This window comes from Bufo bufo, chromosome 5, assembly GCF_905171765.1.
Source record: "Bufo bufo chromosome 5, aBufBuf1.1, whole genome shotgun sequence".
Lineage (NCBI taxonomy): Eukaryota > Metazoa > Chordata > Amphibia > Anura > Bufonidae > Bufo > Bufo bufo.
Genome location: NC_053393.1, coordinates 159,927,567 through 159,948,693, shown reverse-complemented (window position 1 = coordinate 159,948,693; position 21,127 = coordinate 159,927,567). Strand labels below are relative to the sequence as shown.

Below are 21,127 nucleotides of genomic sequence, written 5' to 3'. Positions count from 1 at the left end.
GCCAGAAGAGAACCAGAGAAATGAGGAAATATATTTTTTTTGCCTAAAACTTGCTTAGCTTAGTTATATATTACTGCCTATCAGAATTACAGTGCTATATATTTATTTTTTCATAACTTGGAAAAACCCCTTTAAGGACTCTACTGACAGGGAGTGTTCCACAGGATTGGCGCATAGCAAATGTGGTTCCAACTTTCAAAAAAAGTTCAAAAACAGAGCCCGGAAACTATAGGCCGGTAAGTTTAACATCTGCCGTGGGTAAACTGTTTGAAGGTTTTCTAAGAGATGCTACAGTTGAAACCAGAAGTTTACATACACTATATAAAAAGATACATATGCATGTTTTTCTCAATATCTGACATGAAATCAGAATAAACCTTTTCTGTTGTTGGTCAATTAGGATTACCATAATTATTATTATTTGCCAAATGCCAGAATAATGAGAGAGAGAGAGAGCGAGAGAGAGAGAATGTTTTAAGGCATTTTTATTACTTTCTGCAAAGTCAAAAGTTTACATAGATTTCATTAATATTTGGTACCATTGCCCCTAAACTGTATGACTTGGGTCAAACGTTTTGGATATCTTTCCACAAGCTTCTCACAATAGTTGGTCGGAATTTGGGCCCATTTCTCCTGACAAAACTGGTGTAACTGAGCCATGTTTGTTGGTCGCCTTGCTCGCACCTGCCTTTTCAGCTTTGCCCATAAATTTTCAATAGGATTGAGATCAGGGCTTTGTGATGGCCGCTCCAAAACATTGACTTTGTTATCCTTAAGCCACTTTGTAACCAGTTTAGCAGAATGCTTCGGGTCATTGTCCATTTGGAAGACCCATTTCCGCCCAAGCTTTAACTTCCTGGCTGATGTCTTGAGATGTTGCGTCAGTATTTCCACATAATCTTCTTTCCTTATGATGCCATCTATTTTGTGAAGTGCACCAGTCCCTCCTGCAGCAAAACAACCCCACAACATGGTTGGGATTCACAGTTGGGATGGTGTTCTTAGACTTCCAAGCTTTTTCCTCCAAACGTAACGATCGTCATTATGGCCAAAAAGTTTAATTTTAGTTTCATCAGACCACAGGACAAGTCTCCAAAAATGGCTTTTTTATGTTTCTTTTGGAGTAATGGCTTCTACCCTGGCAGAGTGGCCTTTCAGCCCATATGTCACGGTCCCTCCTGTGAGAGAGGTGAGAAGATCGGATAGACTTGCTGCACGTGAGGCTATCTGACAGGTCTCTCTGTTTTACTCTATGTATGTTGTTGTTTTGCAGGATCTCAGCTCTCCTTAGGTGCCGCTCGTTATCAGTGATGAGGCTCTATTTAGATCCGACTCACACTGCTGACCATGCGGTTGGATAGCTTCTGCTTGGAGTTGCTAGTGCTGGTTTGTCTTGGATCTCCTGCTTCTCCATACATCTCTAAGCTAAGTACTTGTTGTCTTCGCTGTTTCTTATTATGTGGTGTCTGTGTGTGTATTGTTTCTAGGCCTCAGGGAGACACAGACTCCTTAATTCTAGAAGGAACCAGCTGTCTCATCCCCTGCTACCTATCCTAGGTTTTAGCAGGGCTTTAGGTATCCGGTGTATGAGTATTTCCACCATCAGGATCTGCTCATACTGGCAGGAGTTAGGGAAAGGCCTAGGGATTACTAGGAGGTCACCATCCCTCTTCCTTAGCATTTGAGGCTTAGATTGCTGTCTATTCGTTGTGGTGTGTATTTGGTGTTTTCCCTTCCCCTTAACCTGTGACACCATGTTGATAAAGTATTCGTTTCACTGTGGATATTGACACAATCTTACCAGCTTCCGCCATCATCTTCACAAGGTCTTTTGCTTTTGTTCTTGGGTTGATATAAACATGTCGGACCAAAGCACGTTCATCTCTGGGACACAGAACCAGTCTCCTTCCTGAGCGGTATGATGGCTGGACATTCCCATCTTGTTTGTACTTGCGTATAATTGTTTGTACAGATGAACGAGGCACCTTCAGGTATCTTGAAATTGCACCCAAAGTTGAGCCAGACTTGTGCAAGTCCACAATTCTCTTCCTGATATCTTGGCTGATTTCTTTAGACTTTCCCATGATGCTACACAAAGAAGCAGTGTGTTTCAGGTGTGCATTTAAATACATCCACAGGTGTGTCTCTAATTAAGGGTGCATTCACACGACCGTAAGGTGTTTTGCGGTCCGCAAAACACGCATACCAGCCGTGTTCGTTCCGCAATTTGCGGACCACACATAGCCAGCGCTATATAGAGAATGCCTAAGCTTGTCCGCGGTTGCGGACAAGAATAGGACATGCTCCATCTTTTTTGCAGGGCCACGGCACGGAACAACGGATGCAGACAGCACACAGTGTTCTGTCCGCATCTTTTGCGGCCCCATTGAAATGAATGGGTCCGCACCCGTTCCGCAAATTTGCGGAACGGATGCGGATCCATTTATACGGTCGTGTGAATGCACCCTTACTCAGATGTTGCCAACAAACCTAACAGAAGCTTCCAAACACATGACATCATCATATGGGCAGTCCAGAATTGTTTAAAGGCATAGTAATCTTAGTGTATGTAAACTTTTGGCATTGTGGAAAGTAAAAAAAAAGGCTTAAAACATTCTCTCTCTCTCATTATTCTGGCATTTGGTAAATAATAATAATAATAATAATTATGGCAATCCTAATTGACCAAAAACAGGAAAGGTTTATTGTAATTTCTTGGCAGATATTGAGAAAAACATGCATATGTGTCTTTTTATACAGTGTATGTAAACTTTTCAACTGTATCTTGGAGTACCTCAATGAAAATAAGCAAATAACGCCATATCAATAACGCCATATCAGCATGGCTTCATGAGGGATTGGTCATGTCAAACTAATTTAATCAGTTTCTATGAGGAGGTAAGTTCTAGACTTGACAGCGGCGAATCAATGGATGTTTTATATCTTGACTTCTCCAAAGTATTTGACATGCTTGGACTGGGAGAAAATGTCTGTAAGTGGGTAAGTAACTGGCTCAATGATAGAAAACAGAGGGTGGTTATTAACGGTACATACTCAGATTGGGTCACTGTCACTAGTAGGGTACCACAGGGGTCAGTATTGGACCCTATTATCTTCAATATATTTATTAATGATCTTATAGAAGGCTTGCACAGTAAAATATAAATTTTTGTAGACACTAAACTGTGTAAAGTAATTAACACTGAAGAGGACAGTATACTGCTACAGATGGATCTGGATAGATTGGAGTCTTGGGCAGAGAAGTGGCAGATGAGGTTTAACACTGACAAATGTAAAGTTATGCACATGAGAAGGAATAATGCAAGTCACCCGTACATACTAAAGGATAAAACACTCGGTAACACTGACATGGAAAAGGATAATAAACAGCAAACTAAGCTGCAAAAACCAGTGTCAGGCAGCTGCTGCCAAGGCCAATAAGATAATGGGTTGCATCAAAAGGGGCATAGATGCCCGTGATAAGAACATAGTCCTACCACTTTACAAATCGCTAGTCAGACCACACATGGAGTACTGTGTACAGTTCTGTGCTCCTGTAAACAATGCAGACATAGCAGAGCTGGAGAGGGTCCAGAGGAGGGCAACTAAAGTAATAACTGGAATGGGGCAACTACAGTACCCTGAAAGATTATCAAAATTAGGGTTATTCACTAAAAGACGACTGAGGGGAGATCTAATAACTATGTATAAATATATCAGGGGTCAGTACAGAGATCTCTCCCATCATCTATTTATCCCCAGGACTGTGACGAGGGGACATCCTCTGCGTCTGGAGGAAAGAAGGTTTGTACACAAACATAGAAGAGGATTCTTTACGGTAAGAGCAGTGAGACTATGGAACTCTCTGCCTGAGGAGGTGGTGATGGTGAGTACAATAAAGGAATTCAAGAGGGGCCTGGATGTATTTCTGGAGCGTAATAATATTACAGGCTATAGCTACTAGAGAGGGGTCGTTGATCCAGGGAGATATTCTGATTGCCTGATTGGACCAGGGAAGGAATTTTTCCCCCTAAATTGGCTTCTACCTCACAGGGTATTTTTTTGCCTTCTTCTGGATCAACTTGCAGGATAACAGGCCGAACTGGGTGGACAAATGTCTTTTTTCAGCCTTATAAACTATGTTTTTACCTTTTTTTTTTTTATATTACTTGAACATATGATTGTTGTATCTCTTACTTATACCATACACTGTAATACTTTAGGTCCCAAGCTGCCATGACAACTGATAGGCACCGTGCAAGTTGTCAGTGCAAGTTGTCAGTGAGGGAGCAATTGGGTTCACATACACCCCCCCCCCCCCCACTCAGTGAGGGAGCAATTGGGTTCACCCCCTTCCCCCACGACTAACCGCTCAGATGCAGCTGTCAGTATTGACCACATGAGGGGTTAAGTTTCCATGACTAGAGTTATCTTTGAACACGGACACTGCTTGTGAGTGTCAGCTGTGTAACACAGCGGTCACCCACCGGCTATGGCACAAGCTCCCCTCCTGATCCCGTGCCATATTTCCCCTGCATACATGTACAGCTGAAGTCGCCAAGTGATTGCATGGCGTCTTTATATTATATTGGGCACAATTTGCATCTCAGCTCTACTACATATGATTGCGAAAAGAGATAGTGTAATGAAAAGAAGCAGGTGGTGGAGAATGGAAATGTATTGGTGAGCTGGTCTGCATGGATTGGCATCTTCCGTCTATTCTGTATTTGACTCCAGTTGTACAATTAGATTGCAAATAAAATAGCGGTCTCTGCCTTGTGTACGGCAATGGTCTCAGCCCCAGCAGATAGAGACACTAGACATCTAGTCCTGCTCCCAGCTTATTAGGTTGCAAGTAAGAATAGCGGCTAAAAGCATGCATTGACATTCTGCATTACTGAGCATTACCTGTATCCAAGAGCTTCGCTGTGCTTAACCATATGAAGAATGTAGGATTCCCGACTTGTTCCTGTGAGACCAGGCAGTAAAAGGATTGTAGGTCTTGTGCCAGCATCAGGGTAGAGTGTATTATCATCATTACTAAACCAGTCCAGTGAAATCTGCCCTCCATCTGCTGTTTTAATAAGCTCACTGTAAGGCACAATAAAAAATGTACACTTTAATTAGATTTCTGCTAAGAAGCTGTAATGATAGCTACAAAGATTTTAGCCAGTACAAGCTGCACCTTGCCTCTCAATAGGGAAGGGAGACAGAAAAACGGACTCATTTGTTTCAGCCTTGTGACATATAGAAACATATATCTCCCAATAGATCATTGCCAGGTATGCATCTCCTGCACTGAAAAGACAGCATTCTGTCCGGGCACAGCACCAGCATCTCTATCATATCAGTCATTACATCTGCCTTTGTGAAACGTCATCTTCACAAAATAACATAACATGGCAAAACATCAAAACAATATAATATAGCAAAACTCTAAAACAATCCAATATAGCGAAATACTAAAAACGACAAATTATAGCGCAACATCAAAAGTATAATCTAGTAAAATAATAAAATAACATAATATTACAAAACATCAAAACAATATAATATAGCAAAACTCTAAAACAACAAATTATAGCAAACATCAAAACTATGATATAGCAAAACAACAAAAAAAGCACTGTATGTTCTTTATATTAATTGATGCAAATTTGTGAGACACAAACCCAAACACAAGCCGAAACTGAAAACTCTTGAACATGAGGAAATAAAAAATGGTAGTCATGTACTTTATAAATATGGTGCACTCCAAAAACTCTCAGGGCTCATGCAATATGCGGGCACCAGCCGCGTGCACCCCGCATGACGGATGCGGACCCATTCACTTGAATGGGTCTGCAATCCAGAAGGTCCAGTGTGGAATGGAGGCACGGAACCCCACGGAAGCATTACGGAGTGCTTCTGTGGGGTTTCTCTCCGTGCATCCGCACCACAAAAAAGTAGAATATGTGAGAACGGATCACGGACCCATTCAAGTTGAATGAGTCTGGATCTGTCTGCGACAGCTGCACAGATGTTGCCCGTGCATTGGGGAGTACAGTACAATAGACCCGTGATCAGACAGGAATGGACTGTATTATAAATGACTATGATGCAGTCAGTTTGGGTCGGGGTGATGCAGTTGACATGTGGCCCGTTTTTCCCGAACCGAATGCTGTGATGTGATTCAGTACCCTGAAAGATTCCTAAATGTGTCTTATTGTCCCCTTTGTTACACTGAATGTTCTCCTCTCAAACTTCCATAATATCAATTACTACAGAAATAGGGCATTGGTCACAATGGATGCCCATGCTCTACACCAGTGTGATAAAATAATAAAAGAAAGCATAGTTACCCCTTTTCTCCTTACAGCATCGGGCTTCAGTTCTGCAGCACTGATGATGTCTTCTTAGCTGCCACCGTCAAGTCACATCATGTGACAGCTGAGTCCAGTTATTGGCTGCAGCAGTGGTGCGGTGTGTATAGGACATCACCACTGCGATCAAAAAAACAAATACTGGCGGAGAGAACCAGAGTGCCACTCTGGAAGTGGCAAAAAGTGGTAAGTATGACTTCTTTAGTTATTTTATCCCATTTACAGCTATTGACAGGGTTTTTAATTAACCCCTGTAAGCAAATGTCCGCAGTCCGCAGGATTACATTGCGGTGTGGCCATTAGCAGAAATTCATACATAAATAATTCACGAATAATGAAGTATAATAGGCTTAAAAAGCATAAAAGAGGAACTCGATGTCCCTCATGAGTCAATGTGGATATTCAAATTAATAGGGCCATGCAGTGCCTATCAAGTAACCCAATACAGCGATCCATTTGTTTCAGTCGGCCATTTAGTATCCAATAAACACCATATCCCAGTGCTCATTTAAAGGGGTTTTCAGAGAGTTTTAGGAGGCCATGGTGCTCCAGTGAGTGCTGTGGCCTCTTCCTAGGCCAGTGCATCAGGTTTATTGGTTTCCAGGGCCGCACCACCAATTAGGCGAGGTGAGACGATCGCCTCAGGCGGCGCGGCCCTGGTGACAAGTGGGGGGCGGTGGCAGAGCAGAGGGAGATGAGTGCTTCCATTGTGGAAGCTCTCATCTCCATAGTCATCTGTATCGCCGTCCTCAGGACAGCGATACAGATGGATGCTGCGGGGCAGGGGAGAGGCATCTCCCTTCCCCGTTCCTCTGATAGGCTGTAGGCCTAGAGCCCGCAACCTATCAGAGGCCGATGCCGTACAGCGGTGGACACAGGCCGGAAGAGGCCTGCATCGCATCGCTGCCAGCCTGATGAAAGTAAGTGTAAGTATTTCTTTTTTTTAGAAGCGCTGTGGAGGTACTTCTTACTGGCACATGATCGGGGGGGGGGGGGCATCTATAGGGGGCACTTATTGGCACATGATGGGGGGCATCTATGGGGGGGCACCTCTTACTGGCACAAGATTGGGGGGCCCTTCTTACTGGCACATGATTGGGGGGCATCTATCGGGGGCACTTCTTTCTGGCACATTTTTGGGGAGCATCTATGGGGGCACATTTTACTGGCACATTATTGGGTGGCACTATGAAGGCACTTCTTACTGGCACATTATTGGGGGCACTATGGGGCACTTCTTACTGGCACATTATTGGGGGGCACTATGGGGCACTTCTTACTGGCACATTATGGGGGGCACTTTTTAATGTCACATTATTGGGTGGCACTATGGGGCACTTCTTACTGGCACATTATTAGGGGCACTTCTTACTGGCACATTATTGGTGACACTATGGGGGCACTTTTTACTGGCACATTATTGGGTGGCACTTCTTACTGGCACATTGGGGCACTTCTTACTGGCACATTATTAGGGGCACTTTTTACTAGCACATTATTGGTGACACTATGGGGGCACTTTTTACTGCCACATTATTAGGTGGCACTATGGGGGCACTTCTTACTGGCACATTATTGGGGGCACTTTTTACTGGCACATTATTGGATGGCACTTCTTACTGGCACATTATTGGGGGGCACTATGGGGGCATCTACTGAGGCCACAAAGAAGGGGTATTTTATATGGGGGGCACTATGGGGGAAGAGGAACACTATCACTATAGGGGAATCTACTGAGGCCACAAAAAAGGGGTATTTTATATGGGGGGGCTCTGTATAGGGGCATTTTATACTGGGACACATTATGGTGGGTACTATGGGGAAGGGGGGAGAGGAGCGCTATGGGGTAATCTATGGGGGGCACTAAGAAAGGGTATTTTATACTTGCAAATTATGGGGGACACGGGCACTATATAGGGGCATTTTATACTGGTAGATTATGGGGGCACTAGGAGTAAGGGGGAGAGGAGCACTATGGGGCATTTACTGGGGGCACTATATAGGGGGATTTTATACTGGCACATTATGGGGGCACTATGGGGACAATAGCTCAACTGGGGTCATTAAAAGGGGGTATTTTTTTGCACTGGCACACATTATAAGGGGGCATTTTTTGTACTGTCACATTATATGGAGAATTATTACTACTGGGGGGGCATTGTGGTGGGCTTTATTACTACTGGGTGTCTATGTGGAACATGATTACTAGTATGGGCACTACGGGAGCATTATTACTTCTGGGGAACAGTGGGGACATGTTGGGGGCACTGTAGGAGCACTATTACTACCATGTGCGCTCTAGCAGAGAATTATTACTATTGGTGGGACTTTGGGGAGCACTTTTACTGTGGAGCACCTTGGCACAGTATCAACTTATAACAGTTATTTTTGGGGGACAGTATGTTTACACTATTAGTGTCAGGTACACTATTTGCTGGGCGCAGTTATTTTAGGACACTGCGTGACAATAATTATTGAAGGGCACTATCTGTGTGGTACTAGTATTATCAGGGAGTTTATCTGTTTCTGCAGTATAATATTGGGGAGAACAGCGGCATAGTGTTGGGGGTGGTAAGATGATTTGTGCAGAAGATGGGAGGATGATGCAGAGATGAGAAATGGCTGAAAATGGTGGTCTGGTCTGAAAGGAGAAGATGAGGAAAGAGAACATCTACATCAGAGGAGACATCACTGGATGTAAGAGGTATGTGGGGCTGTATTAGCCTGTATGTGATATGTAGTGATATACATAAAGTTAGGAGGGAAGGGGTTAGGTTGAGAATTTGGCATGGGTGGGGGTGGGCGCTTTTTAAATTTTCTCCTCAGGCAGGAGAAAGGCTAGGTGCACCCCTGTTGGTCACATCGCTTTAATGCAACCAGAGGTCACAATAACGCCTGTACAAGAGTTATAGACGCCTGTACAGGCAACTTTACTTTCTGAAAAAAGTTTCCTGAATCTTTCTACACATGAGACTTTCTGCGGTACAGGTATCAGTGCGCACTGTGTCTAGCCTGAAGTCCCTGCCACCCGCACCATTAATCCTGGTGAGGATGTCAGGAACTGAACAGAACTCACAAGCTGCGCTGATACAGGCTTCAAATAACAGCACTGACTGAAGCCGGGCTCCCACTGTAACAGCCGGCATCGGACATAACTCACTAGATGCTGCAATGAATAACAACTGCGGCATCTACGCAGTTGAATTGATAGGGCTCCCTGTCACCATTGTCCATGGTGGCTGGGGGGCTAAGAAAGGCCCCCAGAACTGCCAAGACTTTGGGGGTCATTTATCAAACTGGTGTAAAGTGGAACTGGCTTTAATTGCCCATAGCAACCAATCACATTCCTACTTTCATTTTCTAAAGGAGCAAAATGAAAGGTGGAATCTGATTGGTTGCTTTGGGCAACTAAGCCAGTTCTATTTTACACCAGTTTGATAAATGACCCCCTTTATGTCTATTAGACTGTGCAGCAGACACAGCCTAATAGAAGTCTGTCACTTGTACTGGCTATAAAGCATTGATATATAAGGTATACCAGTGCATTAAAAAAAACTATGTTCCCTAATAGGACGAAGAAATAATAGTTGCAGGTTTATAAAGTTTACTAAAAAATAAAAAACATTTTTTTCCATAAAAAATTAAGCACACACAGATATGATATCATACTGTGTTTGCCAGGACCTGTATCATAAAGATAACACATTACTCTAACCGACCCGTGAACAACGTAAAAAAAACTAAGTTAAGAAAATACAGAATTGTTTATTTCCTGTTCCCCTTGCACCCAAAAATAAATGTTAATCAATAAGTCCAAAGTACCCCAAAAATGGTACCAATGAAAAGTACATCTCGCCACCCTCGCCAACCCTCATAAGGCTATATTAGCACTTGAGTTCAGACCCTTGGAATGGTAACGAGACAATTTATTATTGTGCAAAAGTAATAAAAAACATTTAAAACCACACATATTTGGTATTACTGGAATCGTACTGACCCATAAAGTAACAGTAACTTGCTAGTTACGTGAAAAGCAATGCGGAACTGCTTTGTTCCCATTTCCACTCCAAAAATGTAATAAAAGTTAATAAGTTATTTGTACCCCAAAATTATGTCACTAAAAATACAATTCACCCTGCAAAAAACAAGACCTCATACCACTACATTGACAGAAAAAAAAAAAGTTATGGCCCAAAAAACAATAACAACCGCCAAGTGTCTTATTTTGTACTCCTCCTTGGCTAAAAATACTCTGGAAAAAAATGCTAAGATGAGTATTTTTACTCTTACGGAAAAAAGTGTAGCACAACATTTAAATGCAGCTATCCATAAGTCTGTCAGCAGTTTTGTTGGTGCAAAACTGCTGACAGACATAGGTAGGTGCAGGGGACAGGAGGTAATACATATCTGTCCCTGCTTTTAATGCAAGGAGTGATGTAAAAATTAAAAGGGTTTCTAAGATTTTATAACTGATGAGCTATCCTCTGGATTAGGATACTTTCACACTAGTGGCAGGACGGATCTGACTGGCTGTTCACCCTGTTGGATTCATCCTGCCGCTATTTCGCTGTCCTGCCAGACTGCCGCTCCGTCCCCATTGACTATAATGGGGATGGGGGCGGAGCTCTGGCACAGCACGGCAGTGCGCGGTGAGAGGCCGCCGGACTAAAAAGTCGGACATGCAGTACTTTTAGTTCGGCAGCCTCTCGCCGTGCACCGCCGTGCTGCGCTGGAGCTCCACCCCCGTCCCCATTATAGTCAATGGGGACGGAGCGGCAGTCCGGCAGCACGGCGAAATAGAGGCAGGACGGATCCGACAGGGTGAACAGCCAGTCAGATCCGTCCTGCCGCTAGTGTGAAAGTACCCTTAGTCATCAGTATCTTTTTTTTTTCTTTTCAAAACTCTTTTTATTAGGTTTATCAATAGTATAAACAATACAACAGTATTACATTTAGACATATCATGTAGGGATTAAAGGCGTAGATAATTATTCAACAATGATATGACTCTTTATGAGTTATCAAACTGACATAGTTCCAAATACTTTAGTACAGGTCGCATAATGTTTCATCTGACCTGTCCGCTCATATAAATAAAGATGCAGCTAAATATGTCACAATTGGTTTTGCTGAAAGAAAAGAAAGAGCGGGGGGGGGGTGTAGTCCTTCGCAGACATTAATGTCGAAGAGATCTACGGGAGGACAATGGAGAGAATACTGTGGTTATTGTACAGATAAGACCTCGTGTTGAGTACAATTCGATGCAAGAGTTTATGATAAGAATTTGGGGCGTGCTAGGGTGTGGGGATGAAATCTTTGTAGATGGTATGGAGAGGGGTGCGTTAAGAGGGGAAATGTCTATGGTGAGCCCAGGGGTTCAAGATGGCTTTGTATAGAGGATGAGACTTATTTTCCCAGCTAACCAATTCTTCTAATCGAAATAAGGAATCCACCTTCTCCGTCCATTGTGCTAGGGTCGGAGGTGAACGTGAGATCTAGCACGTGGGGACTAAAATTCTCGCTGCGGCAAGAAGTTTGTCTTGTTAGTATTAGAGTGTTTTTAGGGATTTTATCCGGGAAGAGATGTAGCAAGCAAATTTCTGGAGTGAGAGGGAGGGTTAGTCTGGTGAGTTGGTTGATTTGGTCCAACACTGAGGACCAGTATGGTTTTATAAGAGGGTGAGACCAGAGCAGGTGGAAGTACGTTCCTGTACAGCAGGGGTCATAGTTAGGATTGTACTTATTTAGTAATACTGGGGTAAGGTGCCATCTGGTTAGTATCTTGTAGCCACTTTCTTGCATTTTCACACATTTGGAGGATTGTTTAGGTGCAAGGAAGAGCCTAAGAAGTTCCTCAGGTAGGATAAGAATTTCCGACCCAAGTCCAATTCCCAAGCCTAAATAAAAGAATGTGTTATGTCTACTGATGGAGACAGTAGTTCCCTATTAAGGGTTGATATCGCCTTCTCAGGCGGCTTCTGTTGAGCGAGGAGAGATTCAAATTTGGTCAGTGATCTATTAAGGTTTCCTACACGTTAGTCACCAATATCTGATCGGTGGGGGTCCGACGCCCGGGACCCCTGCCAATCAGCTGTTTGAGAAGACATCGGTGGTCCTGTGAACGCCGTGGCCTTCTCCGTGCTTACCAAGCACAGCGCCGTACATTGTATAATGGCTGTGCTTGGTATTGCAGCTCAGCGCAATTCAAGTCTATGGGGCTGAGCTGCTCCTAGGCCACATGACCAATGTCATCACTGGCCTAGGAAAGGCTGTGCACCTCTGCCTTCTCAAACAGCTGATTGTCTGCGGTCCCAGGTGTTGGACCCCCCACTAATCAAACACTGATGACCTAACCAGTGAATAGGTCATCAGTTATAGTCTCGGAAAAGCTCTGTGACTGACTGCCACAGGTGCCACCCAAAGAAATGCACTGGAAGCTGGATCCATTTATTTGCATGAGATTATTCACATAGGCTACTTCAGTCCATTTTTCAGACCACAGATGTGGTCCATGTAAACCACAGACGACACAAAGCTGCCATCTGAGGGAGGTGATCACTGATCAACTGAACAGAAAATATGGCAAAAGTGTGTAAAAAAAGAAAAGGTCGCCATTTTTACAAAAGCAAAAATACAGATCAATTATAGTAAAAAACTGACACACATCCTGAAAATGGGCGTGTGACTAAGCCCTTACTGTCAGAGTGCAAAGCTAAGGAATGATGGAAATACTCCTGCCTCATAAAATTCAGTGTTGGGGCTTATTCACACACTATGGTTTCTGCACGGTTTTTACAACATTTTTTTTAATTGCAGCAGAAAAAAAGTGAACAAAACTGTAATGTATGAACAAACCCTAAGGGCTCATGCACACAAAAATAATTTCTTTCCGTGTCCGTTCCGTTTTTTTTTTTTGCGGACCGTATACGGAACCAATCATTTCAATGGGTCCGTTTCCATATGTCCGTATGTCTGTTCCGCAAAAAAATAGAACATGTCCTATTATTGTCCGCATTATGAACAAGGATAGGACAGTTCTGTTAATTAGGGGTCAGCTGTTCCGTTCCGCAAAATACGGAATGCACACGGACTTCATCCGTATTTTTTGCGGATACGTGTTTTGCGGACTGCAAAATACATACGGTCGTGTGCATGAGCCCTAACATTGATTTTCATAAAGCATATTTAAATGCACGCATCCATATACAAACATATATACACTCATACAAAAAGATATGCAAGGTCTGACCATAAAGTTTGTGAACTTCGCTCTGCGAGCTTGTCGGGCAGCACTACACAGAAACTCCAGTATAGTTTCATAAAATCATAACCTTATTGTGTTTTTGCAGACCCACAACAATCTCTGATTGGAGACAATTAATGTCTGTGCGGGTTTCTGTATCCCATCGCAGGAATGTCGGAGCTTGCCTGTGAGGGAGTATGTTAGCTAGTAAGCAAGTAAGGCCGCATTCAGATCTACAGCAGCAGATCCGGCAGGCTGTTCACTGGATCTGACATTGGCGGATTCTATAGTTCACCACCGGAATCCCCATTCAATGTAATGGGGTCCAGCGGTGATCAGTCCGCTTTTCGGCATAAATGCATGCAATGGTTTTTGGTCAGACCGACAGACGGCATTGTGCTGGATCAGGTAGCCGGTCAGCTTGCCTCAGATGTGATCGTGGCCTTAGGCTACATGCACATGACCGTGTGCACCGTCGGATGCGGATCGCGGACCCTATTCAATTCAACAGTGAGGTAAGTAGCGTTTTTACCATGATGAATTTGTGAAATTTATCATTAGACCTCTTACATATAAATGCATATAGTCATATAGTTAGGCCTCATGCACACGAACGTATTTTCTTTCCGTGTCTGTTCAGTTTTTTTGGAGGACCGTATGTGGAACCATTCATTTCAATGGGTCCGCAAAAAAAAAAAAACGGAAGGTACTCCATGTGCATCCCCATATGTCCGTATTTCCGTTCCGCAAAAAAACAGAACATGTCCTATTATTGTCCGCATTACGGACAATGATAGTAATGTTCTCTCTGGGGCTAGCTGTTCTGCAAAATACGGAATGCACACGGACGTCAGCCGTATTTTTTGCGGATCCGTTTTTTGCGGACCGCAAAATACATACGGTCGTGTGCATGAGGCCTTATACTTAGGGTCCATTCACACGTCCATAACGTGTTTTGCGGATCCACAAAACACGGACACGGCAATGTGCATTACGCATTTTGCGGACCGCACATCGCCGGCACTAATAGAATAAGCCTATTCTTGTCCGCAATTGCGGACAAGAATAGGACATGTTCTATTTTTTTTCGGGTACGGAATTGCGGACTCGGAAGTGAATTGCGGAATTGCGGACATAGAAATGAATGGGTCCGCAATTCCGTTCCGCAAAATGCGAAACGAAATTGCGGACGTGTGAATGAGGCCTTAGGGTGTACATACCAGTAGATGAGAAAACTACACTGGTGTAAAATTGGCAAGTGGTAGCGCCAGCAGAGGGCAGAGGTAATGCCCAGAATAGATTATGTTAAAGCTGCAATCTGGGATAATATAGTAATCAGCCATCCTTCACAGCGTCATGCCTTCAGCTATACCCAGAACATTCGTAATGTCATATATGGCGGCTGCTTTTATTCCTTATATTACATGTCATTACTTGTATTCATGTGGCAGGATCCTCAGCATGCAGTATAACCATTGAGAGTACGTCACTAGCCATTACTTATTCGTCAATGGTTATGGATGTGGCGCTGGCACGTTCTGCATCACTTTACACAGAATGCGCTCAGTCACGACCCCCTGCCCTAAGTGGGCTGTGCGCACTTAAAGGGGATGTCTTGTCATGATAACCACAATTCTAAATACAGACCCGCGGTGGAACAGCTGTTTTCACCAGGGAAAGCTGTGAGAAAAGGCTCATTTCATGCAATATAAATGGGCAATCATTTAATACATGGTCATGCCAAGTACGTAACGTGGTTGTCCGGCTAATATTTTTTTGAAGAGGCTCAGAAAGCTGTCAAAATTAATTTATCCACTGCCTATCTTGTTCTGACACTTAGGCCCCTTTCACACGGGCGAGATTTCCGCGCGGGTGCGATGCGGGAGGTGAACGCATTGCACCCGCACTGAATCTGGACCCATTCATTTCTATGGGGCTGTGCACATGAGCCGTGATTTTCACGCATCACTTGTGCGTTGCGTGAAAATCGCAGCATGCTCCTCTTTGTGCGTTTTCCACGCAACGCAGGCCCCATAGAAGTGAATGGGGCTGCGTGAAAATCGCAAGTATCCGCAAGCAAGTGCGGATGCAGTGCGATTTTCACGCACGGTTGCTAGGAGACGATCGGGATGGAGACCCGATCATTATTATTTTCCCTTATAACATGGTTATAAGGGAAAATAATAGCATTCTGAATACAGAATGCATAGTACAATAGGGCTGGAGGGGTTAACAATAACCATGTTATAAGGGAAAATAATAAAATCTACACAACACCTAACCCAAACCTGAACTTCTGTGAAGAGGTTCGGGTCTGGGTACCAAACATGCCGATTTTCTCACGTGCGTGCAAAACGCATTACAATGTTTTGCAATCGCGCATTTTCCTGCAACGCACCCGCATCTTGTCCGGGCCAAAAACATGACGCCCGTGTGAAAGAGGCCTTAAGGTGGATCTACACGTACAGAGGAGCAGCCAATTACCGTGAACGAAGCGTTCCTGCCCGACAACTGCCTGCTCTTCAGTGGAGGTGAAGCGCTGCATTTACATGCAGCGATCACCTCCACAGTAATAAGAACAAAGGATCGCTATTGCTATCGCCCGTCCTCATACAGCTCCATTGTTTCTGGGCAGCAGATCACTGTTTAGACCGCCCAATCTCCTGCCCAGAAACTAACATTTACCCAGCGTTTCGCTCATTGATCAAGTGATCCGCTGCACCTTTTGGATGGGCAGATTGTCAACAACGGGAGTTTGCAAGAACATTCGTCCCTGATAATCTGACCGAATATCTGCACATGTAAACCCACCATTACCAGGTCCCCTGCCAGGCTCTACTTCCTGGCCCCCCTCGACATGCAGGAAATGACCACTTGGCCAATCACTGGCTGAGGCCGGTCACTGCTGCGGCCAGTCGTTGGCTGAATGGACCAGTTAGCAGAGAATGGTAAAGTGACCTCAGTTAATTTTTCTTACAGTATTCTGAGCCTATTCAAAGAAATATTGGGTGGAAAACACACTTGAAAAGTGGGATCTGCTTTTTGCAGTAATTCTCCTCTCTGGCATATAGACTGGGGTGCTGAGTGGGGAACCCTCCTCCCTCATGACGCAGTTGCCAACAGTCCAGAATTTGCAGGGATTGTCCCTACTTTTCAGAGATAATCCTGGAAAATGTGGGTGTCCCAAACCAAAAATGGATCCTACCCATAAGCGGGTGGTCCTGGCCAAGTTTGGGGCATTCCCTGAGGCAGAAATTAAATGCCTCAAATTTACCAAAATGTGTTAAATAGATTATCCAAAGCTGTAACCCCTCCACACACAATGGCCGGGCCCCTCATTCAGACAATACTTACCTGGTCCCCGATGCTTGTGTCCTCCCAGATCCAAGCAGATCCCAGATGCCTCTACAGCCGTCGCTGCATCTCCCTGTCATGCAGATCACAACTAGAGATGAGCGAATTTCATATTTTGAAATTCGTTTGCGATTCGTTTACTGGTAAAAGCAGAATTGCTTTCTGGATTCCATTACCACGGACCATAACGCAATTCTATGACGGAATGCATAACGGAATGCCTTTAGAGGCATCCCGTTATTCATTCCGTCATAATAGAAGTCTATGGGCTGCAAAACGGATCCGTCCCCTTTCCGTTATGCAGGGGAGTCCTCTCCTCCATAATGAAAACGGGACTAATCCGTTATGCAGCCCATAGACTTCTATTATGACGGAATGAATAACGGAATGCCTCTAAAGCTTTTCGTTCTGAATTCAGTTTTACGAATTCCGTTATTTTTTATCTGTCGGAAGTGCCCAGGGGCAGAGTTACGGACACAAATGCCCAGGCCCCGCAGCTTTGTGCCCAGATAACTGCTCCCCTTGCAGTCCTTCATCCTCCTCCTCTAGCTTTGAGATCTCCGTCGGGCCTGCGCATGCGGACTGTTAAGATCAGTGCCTCTGGCCATAGTAGGCAGAGAAGTGCGCATGTGCGGGCCCGGCGGCTGCTGGTGCTCAGGGGAGAGGTTATCTGGGCACATAGCTAAAAGGCCTGGGCACTTGCGGCCATAACCCCACCCAAAGCTAATTTACATAACTTTATAAAGTACTATAAACAGGATCTCTACGTGGGACAGACACAAGACGGGTACTATTTTAATGGGGGGCAAACGTTCTATACCGCACTTCAACTTCTGCCTGTGAATATATGCACAAGATATAATATTACACAGTTTCCTATTTTTGTTGTTATTTTCGTAGATTTATGCAATGCATGTGAACAAGGCGTAAGAGTGTCCTACTCCAAACAATAGTATGTTCATACCTGAAACCTGCGCAGAAGGCGTCCTTTACCAACAGCTCCAACCTTTTTTTGGCTTTGCCATTAAAGGAGGACATAATGAAATGAATGAATTTATTAGATGGATATGTCACTTCTTTAGGCCTAGTTCACACGAACGTTTTTTTTGCAGGTGTACGGGCCGTTTTTTTGTGTTCCGTATACGGTCCGTATACGGAACCATTCATTTCAATGGTTCCGCAAAAAAAACGGAATGTGTTCCGTATGCATTCCGTTTCCGTATTTCCGTTCCGTTTAAAGATAGAGCTTGTCCTATATTTGGCCGTAAATCACGGGTCGTGGCTCCATTCAAGTCAATGGGTCCGCAAAAAAAACGGAACACATACGGAAATGCATCCGTATGTCTTCCGTTTCCGTTCCGTTTTTTGCTGAACCATCTATTGAAAATGTAATGCCCAGCCCAATTTTTTCTATGTAATTACTGTACACTGTATATGCCATACGGAAAAACGGAACGGAAAAACGGAACAGAAACGGAAACACAACGGAACTCAAAAACGGAACAACGGATCCGTGAAAAACGGACCGCAAAAAACTATAAAAGCCATACGTTCGTGTGAACTAGGCCTTACAATGAAAAATGCAGAGCCCAAACAACAGGACAGACCAGGGATATACACTGCTCAAAAAAATAAAGGGAACACTTAAACAACACAATGTAACTCCAAGTCAATCACACTTCTGTGAAATCAAACTGTCCACTTAGGAAGCAACACTGAGTGACAATCAATTTCACATGCTGTTGTGCAAATGGGATAGACAACAGGTGGAAATTATAGGCAATTAGCAAGACACCCCCAATAAAGGAGTGGTTCTGCAGGTGGTGACCACAGACCACTTCTCAGTTCCTATGCTTCCTGGCTGATGTTTTGGTCACTTTTGAATGCTGGCGGTGCTTTCACTCTAGTGGTAGCATGAGACGGAGTCTACAACCCACACAAGTTGCTCAGGTAGTGCAGCTTATCCAGGATGGCACATCAATGCGAGCTGTGGCAAGAAGGTTTGCTGTGTCTGTCAGCGTAGTGTCCAGAGCATGGAGGCGCTACCAGGAGACAGGCCAGTACTTCAGGAGACGTGGAGGAGGCCGTAGGAGGGCAACAACCCAGCAGCAGGACCGCTACCTCCGCCTTTGTGCAAGGAGGAACAGGAGGAGCACTGCCAGAGCCCTGCAAAATGACCTCCAGCAGGCCACAAATGTGCATGTGTCTGCTCAAACGGTCAGAAACAGACTCCATGAGGGTGATATGAGGGCCCGACGTCCACAGGTGGGGGTTGTGCTTACAGCCCAACACCGTGCAGGACGTTTGGCATTTGCCAGAGAACACCAAGATTGGCAAATTCGCCACTGGCGCCCTGTGCTCTTCACAGATGAAAGCAGGTTCACACTAAGCACATGTGACAGACGTGACAGAGTTTGGAGACGCCGTGGAGAACGTTCTGCTGCCTGCAATATCCTCCAGCATGACCGGTTTGGCATTGGGTCAGTAATGGTGTGGGGTGGCATTTCTTTGGAGGGCCGCACAGCCCTCCATGTGCTCGCCAGAGGTAGCCTGACTGCCATTAGGTACCGAGATGAGATCCTCAGAACCCTTGTGAGACCATATGCTGGTGCAGTTGGCCCTGGGTTTCTCCTAATGCAAGACAATGCTAGACCTCATGTGGCTGAAGTGTGTCAGCAGTTCCTGCAAGACGAAGGCATTGATGCTATGGACTGGCCTGCCCGTTCCCCAGACCTGAATCCAATTGAGCACATCTGGGACATCATGTCTCGCTCTATCCACCAACGTCACGTTGCACCACAGACTGTCCAGGAGTTGGCAGATGCTTTAGTCCAGGTCTGGGAGGAGATCCCTCAGGAGACCGTCCGCCACCTCATCAGGAGCATGCACAGGCGTTGTAGGGAGGTCATACAGGCACGTGGAGGCCACACACACTACTGAGCCTCATTTTGACTTGTTTTAAGGACATTACATCAAAGTTGGATCAGCCTGTAGTGTGATTTTCCACTTTAATTTTGAGTGTGACTCCAAATCCAGACCTCCATGGGTTGAAAAATTTGATTTCCATTTTTTTATTTTTGTGTGATTTTGTTGTCAGCACATTCAACTATGTAAAGAACAAAGTATTTCAGAAGAATATTTAATTAATTCAGATCTAGGATGTGTTATTTTTGTGTTCCCTTTATTTTTTTGAGCAGTGTATAAAGTTTACACATTTCAAAACGTGGGCTGTCGTCTGTGTCATGTGACATTCTGAGGAATGTGATACCCAGGCTGGCAGTGAAAGTGTCAATTTTAAACAATGCTCCGATTCATACAAGTGACAGCAGAACACAATGCATGACCCCAATGCACATGGGAAGGGAAATACAAGTCACTAGTACATACTAAATGATAAAACACTGGGTAAAACTGACATGGAAAAAGCTTGAGGATTTTAGTTGATAGTAAACTTAAAGGGATTCTGTCACCTCGTTTTCGGTTATAGATCGCCGCTAGCATGTCCGCAATATACCTGTCCTATAGGGCTGTGTGCTTTTATTGTGTTTAAAAAATTATTTTAGAGATATGTAAATGAGCCTTGTAAGGTGCCCAAGGGGCTGTACTAACCTTCCTGGTGCCCAGCCATGCCCCCCTGTGAAGGAGCCCAGCACCGCCTGCGTCCTCCGAATCTCCTCCTTTCGTCACAGTTACATTGCCGTAATCTCGCGCATGCGCAGTGGCGGTATAGTGTTCCTTCCCTGTGCTGGCATCAGCCTCAGGGAAGAAACTGCTCATGCGCAAGCTCGCTCAACGCCAGATTACGGCAATCTATCAGTGATGAAAGGAGGAGATTCGGAGGACATAGGCGGTGCTGGGCTCCTTCACAGGCGGGCGTGGCTGGGCACCAGGAAGGTTCGCACAGCCCCTTGGGCACCTTACAAGGCTCATTTACATATCTCTAAAATCATTTTTTTTTTAAAAAGTAAAGCACACAGCCCTATAGGACAGGTATATTGCGGACATGCTAGCGGCGATCTAGCCGTGCATGTCCGCAGCTCTAGAACCGAAAACGAAGAGACAGAATCCCTTTAACTGTAGCAAACAGTGTCAGGCAGCTGCTGCCAAGGCTAAAATGCCGACAGGGTGCATCAAAGGAGGTAGAAATACACGTAACGAGAGCATACTT

General features: G+C 44.6%; 1 protein-coding gene across 1 annotated transcript in view; it reads right to left on the bottom strand.

Moving 5' to 3' along the window:
- ABHD3 (abhydrolase domain containing 3, phospholipase) overlaps positions 1-21,127 on the bottom strand; it is a 105,209-nt gene that overhangs the window by 67,837 nt on the left and 16,245 nt on the right. Inside the window, exon 3 of the mRNA XM_040432123.1 lies at positions 4,909-5,091. Within this exon, the coding sequence (XP_040288057.1) occupies positions 4,909-5,091 (183 nt within the window). The remainder of the gene's footprint in view (positions 1-4,908; positions 5,092-21,127) is intronic.